This window comes from Argopecten irradians, chromosome 8 (genome assembly GCF_041381155.1).
Source record: "Argopecten irradians isolate NY chromosome 8, Ai_NY, whole genome shotgun sequence".
NCBI classification, from domain to species: Eukaryota; Metazoa; Mollusca; class Bivalvia; order Pectinida; family Pectinidae; genus Argopecten; species Argopecten irradians.
This window is the reverse complement of record NC_091141.1, coordinates 16468092-16479836: the sequence shown is the minus strand read 5'-3', so window position 1 is coordinate 16479836 and position 11745 is coordinate 16468092. Positions and strand designations below refer to the sequence as shown.

Below are 11745 nucleotides of genomic sequence, written 5' to 3'. Positions count from 1 at the left end.
AACGATATTTTTCGAGAGAAAAAAAATCAAAATAATATATCAACAAAATAGTATGACAAGTAAGATTAAAGAGTTGATAAAATATAAAGTACAATGGCATAATAAGTAAAAAAAAAAAAAAAAAAAAAAAAAAAAACATAACGTTACACACACACAATTTCATTCATACATTTATTCATTAGGCCTATTGCACCACCACCACCATCACCATTTCTATCATCACCGCCATCACCACCAACACCACCATCATAACATAACCATCACCATCACCACCACAACCATCATCTCCATCACCATCACAACCACCATCATCATAACATAACTATCACGTACCTGCACGTACAACCACCATCATCATCATCACCATCACCATTATCATCACCACCACCACAACCATCTCCATCACCATCATCATCTTCCACCGCAATCATCATCCACCACAATCACCATCATCACCATCATCATCACCACCATCATGTTTGCATGCTCTTCTTCAAAACAAAACAAACAAACAAACAAACAAACAAAAAACAGAAAAAAATGAAACACACCAAGCAACAAATGTCATATAAAAGAAATCTGTGTGTATTGGTATCAATTTGGGTACAATGACGTTACACACACATACATTTATTTATTAGGCCTAATGCACCACCACCTTCATCACCATTACTATCATCACCACCGCCATGGCCACCATCATCACCACCATCACCACCATCATAACATAATCATCACCATTATGACCATCATCACCATCACCATCACAACCATCTCCATCACCATCACAACCACCATCACCATCACAACCTGCACGTTAAACCACCATCATCATCTTCCATAGCAATCACCATCCACCGCAATAACCATCACCATCATCACCACCACCATCATCATAATCACCATCATCATCATCCACCGCAATCACCATCCACTGCAATCACTATCACCACCATCACCATCATCACCACCATTATGATAAGGATGTGACATCTCTTGCACAATAGTTACTTCAGAAAAAATGATTTCTGTTGATATTCAGGAAAATAATTTCAGAAAGTGACCAGCTCTTTTATATTATATAGTCAATAGTATTATTATGTTTTCTTCTTCTTCATGATATTCCTGAAGTAGGTTGGCTAGACTTGAATAAATCCTGAGTTGATAAATTGTCATTGCCATCATGTTGATGAATACATGAAACCTTCAAACATAACAGTAAGTTTACTAAAGTGTTTTATCTCCCTAAAAAGAATTTCAATGAACTCATATATAATTACCCTCAAGTAAAAAATATAAATATCAATCGTAAAATAAGATAGGAAATGCAGAGTAGAGGTAAGTATAACAATTCAACATTTTTTTCTGTGCTCATTTTTTTAAAAATATAATATATTTTTATCCGGAATAAATAATACGTTTTTCGATATGGTTATTACATTTTACTTTAGGTGTATTTCCGGTCTCATTTAGGGCAAGCAGGCTGAAAAGACACACTCATTATTTGTAAGGATTACATCGCAAGTGTGTGTGTGTGTGTTTATTTTGACTTGGTATAAAAACTGACAATGATTAAGTTATTTTCACTAAAACAACAGAAAAAAGACGGCGTAGACGTCAGTGAGAAATCCGGAAGTCAAAAGAAAGCGTCTGCTGCCCAGCTAAGAATACAAAAAGGTGACAAAAGTTAGATTTCACGGATGTATCCGAAACGCAAAATGAGAATTCCTTATCCGGTTTCATGATGAAAACTGCTTCTGTCTTATCATACCCATGTTGTAATGTTCTTTATTACACTTATTGTGTATGAAAATTTCTGTTGTTGAATAGGCAGCTTTGTATCGATCGTTTCAGTCAATTAGAAATTAAATATTGTGGTATGATAACTTTAATGAACTGCCAACTGGTCAAAATACCCCTTTGATTTTACCACAAGAGTTTGACGTTCTGTCAATAATATATGGCATAAATATACTATATTAATAGGGATATCAATAATATATGGCATAAATATACTATATTAATAGGGATATTTTTATTTATTTATACTTTATATTTTTGACAGAACGTCAAGCTCCTGTGATTTTACACACGCTGACACTTGACAAGTTTTATCCATGTATGCATGCACAGAGGTTCATAATGATAAACTTAATGAAATTACTGTAACAATAATCTAGTGTCAATGAAATTTACACAGGGGTTTGTAACGATAAAATCAATGAAAATAATAATAATTCATAGCCTAGATCATGATCAATAAAAACATTTATGTTTAACTTGACTCTGGATTATAATTTTCATTGAGGTTTATCATTACAAACACCTGTGACATGTGATTTATTTGTGTCAAGGAAGTTGGCTCTTAGTCATTACATTGAATATCTGTTATCTAATTTTCCTATGGCCCTATGATCACAAATAGGGCCCTAGATGTGCATATTGCATTTTGAAACTGAACGATGAACAAGATGGCCGACAGGCCGCCATCTTGGATTTTGATAATTGAAGTTTGTTACCACTATTTCTCAGAAAGTACTGAAGGAATCTCTCTTATATTCTATACCTCGGTTCCCCTTGGGCCCTAGTTGTGTATAGGACTTTATGCTATCAAACCAAAATAAAAAAAAAACTTTCTAAAGCAGACAGTGTACAAGCTCTAGAATTATATAATTACATGTTCATATTGAATGAATTATTGTTCCCAGCATATCTTGCATGTTTAGAGTGACTAAATGAAAAAAATAAATATTGGCTGAATAGATTAAAGCAGATACAGGTGTGTAGATATATTCTTGTCCACTTCTATCCCACCTTACATCATATGGTGGAAATAGTTTCACATCTTATACATGTAGTTATTTTTGACTTCTTATCATATGCATATTGTTCATGATTTATTGACTTTGTCACTCAATATAGTGAATAAGGTCATATATTGATATCGATTGTAAGTTGTCTTCAAATTTTATTTCAGACATCAATGAATTGAATTTACCAAAGACATGTCAAGTAGATTTTCCGGACCCAGATGATCTTTTAAACTTTAAATTAAATATTTGTCCAGATGAGGTAAGATTGGATTTTAATCGACTTGAGTACATTCACACATAGCTAGAAAGCATTTGTTCAAGAACATTATATTAATTACTGTTTTAAGTTATGTTTGATGTTAATATCTGTAAATGATAATAAATTAATTGAAAAATAGTTGTATTATATAGTGTATTTATCCACCTCAGGGAGTTACCTCCCTTTACATTTGCTGATTTGTAAGGAGAAGCTCTAGACTAGGCGCATCGGATGTCTATAATAAAAGGCTATTGACATTTAACTGTTGTCAAAAAGATATTTATTTTTATAAAAAATGAAGTATTGATATCTGTATCGCTACTGCCACATATATATATGACTGGATACTGTACTTTAAAGATGTACATGTAGTCTCATCCTCAATACTCCTGGGGATCCAATCACTTGGATCATAAGTGATCGGAACCCCTGGAGTATCGAGGATGATGTAGTCTAGATTTGCCAGTTTGTATATCCTTGTACATGTACAGCTGTGTTTCCAAGGATGTTTGGGAAGATACACAATAATAATAACAATTGGCACAATATATATAACTGTCAAGTATTTACTATTATTTTGGAATCCCTTCCATCTTCTGGTTTAAAGTGTGATTTTTTTATGTATAATAATCATATTTGTTTTCTGTTTTAGGGATTTTATAGAGCTGGACGATTTGTGTTTAGTTTTAAAGTTGGCCAAGGCTATCCCCATGATCCTCCTAAAGTGAAGTGTGAGACCATGGTCTACCATCCAAATATAGACCTAGAAGGGAACGTGTGTCTCAACATATTAAGGTGAGTCTGTCTCCTAATATAGACCTAGAAGGGAATGTGTGTCTGAACATATTAAGGTTAGCCTGTCGCCTAATATAGATCTAGAAGAAAACGTATGTCTCAACATATTAAGGTGAGCCTGTCTCCTAATATAGACCAGGAAGGACTTGTATGTCTCAACATATTAAGATGAGTCTGTCTCATAATATAAACCTTGAGGGAAACATGTGTCTCAACATAATAAGGTGAGTCTGTCTCCTAATATAGACCCAGAAGGGAACGTATGTCTCAACATATGAAGGTGAGCCTGTCTCCTAATATAGACCTAGAGGGGAATGTGTATCTCAAAATATTAAGGTGAGCCTGTCTCCTAATATAGACCTAGAAGGGAATATGTGTCTGAACATATTAAGGTGAGCCTGTCTCCTGATATAGATCTAGAAGGAAACGTGTGTTTCAACATATTAAGGTGAGCCTGTCTCCTGATATAGATCTAGAAGGAAACGTGTGTCTCAACATATTAAGGTGAGCCTGTCCCCTAATATAGACCTAGAGGGGAATATGTGTCTGAACATATTAAGGTGAGCCTGTCTCATAATATAGATCTAGAAGGAAACGTGTGTCTCAACATATTAAGGTGAGCCTGTCCCCTAATATAGACCAGGAAGGACTTGTATGTCTCAACATATTAAGGTGGGTCTGTCTCGTAATATAAACCTAGACGGAAACGTGTGTCTCAACATATTAAGGTGAGTCCTTTCATTATATAGACCTTGAGGGGAACGTGTGTCTCAACATATTAAGGTGAGCCTGTCTCCTAATATAGACCTAGAAGGGAATATGTGTCTGAACATATTAAGGTGAGCCTGTCTCCTGATATAGATCTAGAGGGGAATATGTGTCTGAACATATTAAGGTGAGCCTGTCTCATAATATAGACCTAGAAGGGAAGGTATGTCTCAACATATTAAGGTGAGCCTGTCTTAGGGCTGCCGCGGTTCACCGGTATATTGGGGTATTGCAATACACCACCAAAAAATATTGTACCGCGATACATTTTACCTGTACTGGTTTTTTACAATATATTTTCTTAGTATCATAATTTCATTAATTTGATATAATTAAAACGTCCTGTCATTAAAACAAAACCAGCAAGTTGTATTTGTTTTCCTTTCCGATAATATGAAGCCATGTGGGTATCCCTTTCATTTTCATTCTATTCAGATGTCGGTCAAATGTTTGTAACTAACGTGTATAATGTTCAAATGATTCAAACATTTGCATGACGTTGAATATAAACAATATGACATTAGGCTAGTTTCTGAAATATTATCAAGCTGATTCGCTCCATCAATCAGCAATACCGGAATATCTAATTCTCTAAACACATTTACATGTAAGGCCCGGTGAATACATGGCTGCAGAGATTTTGCCAGCTTTTTCAGGCTTCATCGTCCGCCGCCATTTTCAATTTCCTACACGTGTCAAAACAACACTGCAAGCCGGTCAGCCCTTTGAAGTTTAATCACGATCGTAAGCTTATTTTGCCAGGACAATTGTACGTAAATTTGTTCATCATTTAGGTTCAAAAGTGTAAATATTTGCAGACACTATCATGTTTAGTTATTGCATTATTAGGTTACGATCGTCTGTAACATGCAGTTAGCCTAGCGTTTTCACAAACAGACTCATATTTTTTTAAAACAAGAACACATTTGAACATTTTTGTTACTCAACAACATGGTTCAAATCGATATAAAACTACATAACATAGCACTGTATGTTTGTATAATGTAAAGGGTGTTTTTATTATGGAATATATACAAAATAGACAACACATATGTTAAGGTCAAAATATTGCAATACATATCACAATACAGTTGTTGTGTATCGCAATATATCGTGGTACGCTTCTGCCGTATCGCGGCAGCCCTAGCCTGTCTCCTAATATAGACCTAGAGGGGAACGTGTGTCTCAACATATTAAGGTGAGACTGTCTACTAATATAGATCTAGAAGGAAATGTATTAAGGTAAGTCTGTCTCATAATATACATATCAAGGTGAATCTGTATTAAGGCGAGTCTGTCTCATAATATACATATTAAGGTGAATCTGTCTCATAATATACATATTAAGGTGAATCTGTCTCATAATATACATATTAAGGTGAATCTGTCTCATAATATACATATTAAGGTGAATCTGTCTCATAATATACATATTAAGGTGAATCTGTCTCATAATATACATATTAAGGTGAATCTGTCATAATATCATATTAGGTGAATCTGTCTCATAATATACATATTAAGGTGAATCTGTCTCATAATACAGACCTAGAAGGAAACGTGTGTCTCAACATATTAAGGTGAGTCTGTCTTATAATATACATATCAAGGTGAATCTGTCTCATAATACAGACCTAGAAGGAAACGTGTGTCTCAACATATTAGGTGAGTCTGTCTTATAATATACATATCAAGGTGAATCTGTCTCATAATACAGACCTAGAAGGAAACGTGTGTCTCAACATATTAAGGTGAGTCTGTCTATATAATATACATATCAAGGTGAATCTGTCTCATAATACAGACCTAGAAGGAAACGTGTGTCTCAACATATTAAGGTGAGTCTGTCTTATAATATACATATCAAGGTGAATCTGTCTCATAATACAGACCTAGAAGGAAACGTGTGTCTCAACATATTAAGGTGAGTCTGTCTTATAATATACATATCAAGGTGAATCTGTCTCATAATACAGACCTAGAAGGAAACGTGTGTCTCAACATATTAAGGTGAGTCTGTCTTATATATACATATCAAGGTGAATCTGTCTCATAATACAGACCTAGAAGGAAACGTGTGTCTCAACATATTAAGGTGAGTCTGTCTTATAATATACATATCAAGGTGAATCTGTCTCATAATACAGACCTAGAAGGAAACGTGTGTCTCAACATATTAAGGTGAGTCTGTCTTATAATATACATATCAAGGTGAATCTGTCTCATAATACAGACCTAGAAGGAAACGTGTGTCTCAACATATTAAGGTGAGTCTGTCTTATAATATACATATCAAGGTGAATCTGTCTCATAATACAGACCTAGAAGGAAACGTGTGTCTCAACATATTAAGGTGAGTCTGTCTTATAATATACATATCAAGGTGAATCTGTCTCATAATACAGACCTAGAAGGAAACGTGTGTCTCAACATATTAAGGTGAGTCTGTCTTATAATATAGATCTAGAGGGGAATCATCCTCGATACTCCAGGGGTTCCTATCACTTACGATCTCTACACCCCTGGACTATCTCAAAGTGAAATTGAAGGCAGCTCAGCGGAAAACATTTAACCAATCACAGGCTAGCAAAGATTTCCTTTGAAGACTACAGAGAGAGCGACGCCTAACATCAAAGCCACACAGTCAACCACAGAGAACTGTTATACAGCTCTTTTGATATACATCAAATGAGTAAATATCCTGTTCTGCTCTGTTGCCTCCAGTTTTACTATGAGATAGTCCAGGGGTGTAGAGATCGTAAGTGATTGGAACCCCTGGAATATCGAGGATGGAGGGGAATGTGTGTCTCAACATATTAATGTGAGCCTGTCTCCTAATATAGACTTAGAGGGAAATGTGAGTCTCAACATATTACTAAGATAAGGTGAGTCTGACATCAACTCTATAAATAGACGTTAACTTAATCAAGTGAAATCTATGTAGCATTAACATAATATTTAAAGTGAGTCTGACTCTTGATGTGGAGTTGTGAAGATATTGTTATCTATACACAGTGATACTTCAGTTTTCTTAAACTGTTTGTATTGTTATCTTTCAGAGAGGATTGGAAACCTGTTTTAACAGTAAACTCTATAGTTTATGGATTACAGTACCTGTTTTTAGTAAGTTCATATATGCATGCTCAGACCAAAGTGTTTAACAATTGAAAATGTTGGCTAATTATAAAGTCAGAACTAATGTGTAAACTGGAAAAATTACTTTTAACTTTTTGGAAGCTTTTTGTATTTAACATAGTTCCTAATTATAATTTTGCTGTAATGTCGGATACAATGCAGAAAGAAAACAGTTGTATTTCAGAATTTAACACAATACACTGATATGACTGACCTACTTCTGAGTGTGTGGTTGAAAGTCAATATCCCCAAAAATTGTAAATAAAAAAAAAATGGTATTAATATTTGCTTAAGGGTACCCTCTGAACATACAAGCAATAAAAAACATACCTCACCATGCCATTTTGAAAGTTATTTTTTTTTTAATTGGAAAACTGGAATTTGAAAGAAAAAAATCTGTAAAAAATGCTAGAATTTCTGAAATATCTATGCATGTAGATAATTATTGCTGACCAAAAACACTTAACAATGCATTATCAAACAGTTTTGTAAAAAAAACCAACCATATTGTCTAAAAAAAAAATGGTCTTTTAAAAAAAAAGGGGGGGGGGGATAAACTCAAATGTTTCTTGGATACTATAGTCTGCCCCAGCTAATACAACCATACTTCAGCAAGAAGGGAGGTCACTCTAAACATTAAAAGTACCGTAAAACTCTTGTTGCCCTGAAGTGTAACTGCATATTTTATGCAGTGGTACCTTTACTTTAAACATGATTACTTACTTCAAAATACTGTATAACTGCCAATTATTTCCTCTGGAAAAAAAAAAGAGATTTAACTATATGAGAAAATCATATTTCCTGCAAAAACATCATCCTCACAAAAATAACTTGGGACGGAGATAGATAAGACAGAAAAGGGAAAGAGATAGATTAGACAGAAAAAGTGGTGCCTGTCTTAACCTTTGCCAGATACAGATTATGTTTTAAGACAATATGTAGTCTTTGTTATAAGTTTGATGTGTCATTACAGGAACCCAATCCTGAAGATCCCTTAAACAAAGAAGCTGCAGAGGTCCTACAGAACAACCGTAGACTGTTTGAGCAGAACGTGTCCAAGTCAATGCGTGGTGGATATATAGGATCTGTATACTTTGATAGGTGTTTAAAATAAGGCCAGATTTGTTGGTCTTGGGATTATCAGAAATATATAGACATATGGACAGACGCACGATGCATCATTTTATGTACTATGGCCATGACTTAGAAAGTGGTGTGACATTCGGAGGCTACGACGGGTGTGATATCTGCATGTACAGGTTGTAACAGACTGTGTGTGTGAGTGTGACCGCAGATCCAGTGTCCAAAGGTCACATAAAGGTCATGTGTCTATATACACTGTTGTGAGCAGTCAGGTCTTATCTACCTTAATCCGAAACGGAAGAACACGTCTTCAAAATGTCATGTAGTGTTCATTGTATTTAAGATAAAGTTAACACCTGTACATCGTCATATAGGGAATATGAGCGTGGAGTGACATATCTGTACGCACCTATGCCAGACATATGTTTGATAAATAGATATAGCTTGTTAAATATATATCATGCTTGTTCAATAAAATAAGCTGTATTTATAACTTGATCATAGTTATGATCCTTGGGTATGTTTTTTATCCACTCTTATGTTGACATCCTGTGTAAGGTGCCTCTGGATGGTGTGTGCTGCAGAAATATATTGACCGTATGTTGCAGGTTACAGAGAATTACACTGGGTGTATCACTATATTCATTCATTTGGCTCCTCTTTTAGGAGGATCCTAATATAAGGATTTACCAAAAATTGTTTGTCTCCGATTCTGTATTTTAACATATTTCTGATTACTTTGCCTCCACGCAATCAATCACATTGATCAATACAAACAAGCAATATTGCACCACTATTTTGTTAGATAACTAATGTTGAGTAAGAGGTATTTCTGTAAGGGTAACAAAAGGTCTTAGTGGTAATGTATATATTTACCTGGTAAATTATATTACCAACAAAGGTCCCCCCTTTTTTGGCATGACCAACGTCATTTTCAAACATGAAAATTGGAAAGTTATTAAAGTTATTGGATTTCAATATGTGACATATACTCCATGTCAATGTCTATTTGTAAATTGTTTATTTATTGAAACCTGTCCTACAAACAATCCTGTCTTAGCCATCTAGTAGCTGATTATATACATATACCTTCATCAGGTGTATTGAACATTTGAATCTTGCATAATTGTAAATGTATCAACACCAGTACTTTAAGAAATATTTGGCTTTTGACATAAAATTATTTCCGTTGACTGCAAACAGAGTGTAAAAATATTATTTTTTGTTATTAAGAGTGATCAGAATAATATTTGAATGTCTAAATCTGGAATTCATCTGTTGTACATGTAATATATGCATTGCAAGATGAACAGGCTTTTAATGATATTAAGTTACCAATGGGGAAACTTGATGTTGACATTGTAAGAGTGAAAATACAATACTAAATATCTTTTTACCTTAAATCACTATTCAAGAACAAAATAAATAGAAATGAATATTATTTTTGAATACTCTGTGATGCTTTTCAAATTTCAGATCACAAATCTCTTGCATAGCTTCCTGGTGACCTTATTAACATCCTACATGTACTACAGATTTCCTTTTCACATTCTGAAACTACTGTATAGCCATATATATATATATATGTATATATGAGCCTATATTTTTTTCCTTCTTTTTACCACAGTTATTATACCAGTTAGTTACAACAGATGCATTGTATCCAAAGTTTGATAAGACATAAAACAGTAAATAATTAATGCCATTAAAATATTGTGAGAAAATGACTGTGAGAATTTGTTTGGTTTTATTTTATGCATGCTTTATTGATATTAACTGGAAATGGTTATGATGCCTTTGATATATTTCCCAGAGGAATCACTAGTCCTTCACCTCAGGGTTTCAAGTTTGAATCCCAGGTAGGTTGATGTTATCCCCAGGTACTCCAGCTCTTAACTCCCAACTACGCCAAACTACACCAATAACGTGTCGATGTTGAATAAATCGTCATAACTCCCTTATTTCAGGAGCTATGGAGATACTGATTATACCTATATATATGGGTTGATTACCAAAATTGTTGATGCAAAAGGGTGAAAAATCACTTTGAAAGAAAATTTCGGAAATTTGGGAACTCTGCTAAAAATTCTTGGGGAGTTAAGGGGTTAAACCTTGCACATCCTTCAGTGACCCTTTGGGTCAGATAACCAAACAAAGCGGTATTCTAATTTTAGCACATTTCGTGATCATGTCATTTCGCTACTTAGCTGTATTACATGACATTTCAACAGTGAAAGAAATTACCAATAATCAATAATACAATGCGGTCCGTTTCAATAAGATAATTTTGCGTATGGAATGATTACAATACAAAAGGATACGCTTTTGTTGGATTTAAATATATTGTTTACTTACAAAATGCTATATGTTATCTGATTTTTCATTACAGATACTGTATTCAACCCAATAAGCACCCAGGGCATTTAAAAAATTGAAAAAAATGAAGAGGTACAAAGACGAAGTTATTGCAAATCTTTACAGTTTTGTGTAGTTTTGTTCTTTATTTATGCCTGGGCAATTGAAATCAAAGGTTCGAAAAGGGGGAGGGGCGCATACATAGGGACATGGGCGCTTATTGGGTCAAAAACAGTAGTCACCTTACCGGTATAGTTTGTATAAGAAAACCATTAACATGTCACCGGTAATTTTTTCCTGCACTTGGCCAATGTAAATACTAGTACTATCACTGGAAGCTAAAGTGTGTTTCTTGTAGTGATTTTGTGAATTCAAGATCATGCCTAGGTCAATACCCCTCAGATACTAAAATTTGAGCATGCTAATATCATATGTACAGCATTGGGCTACACACAGATTGAAGAAATTTACCACCATGTAGGGCTAGTAGCAGAATGCTACGGGCCTTCAATCTCTCATCCTCAATACTCCAGGGGT

General features: G+C 34.4%; 1 protein-coding gene across 1 annotated transcript; it reads left to right on the top strand.

Annotated features, from left to right (window-relative positions):
* Window positions 1-1469: 1469 nt before the first annotated feature.
* On the top strand, window positions 1470-10581 carry LOC138329506 (NEDD8-conjugating enzyme Ubc12). Its single transcript, XM_069276540.1, has 5 exons — window positions 1470-1677; window positions 2978-3072; window positions 3725-3867; window positions 7695-7758; window positions 8744-10581. The coding sequence occupies exons 1-5, from the start codon at window positions 1569-1571 to the stop codon at window positions 8882-8884; spliced, it is 552 nt and encodes a 183-aa protein (XP_069132641.1). The 5' UTR covers window positions 1470-1568; the 3' UTR covers window positions 8885-10581.
* The last annotated feature ends 1164 nt before the right edge of the window (window positions 10582-11745 follow it).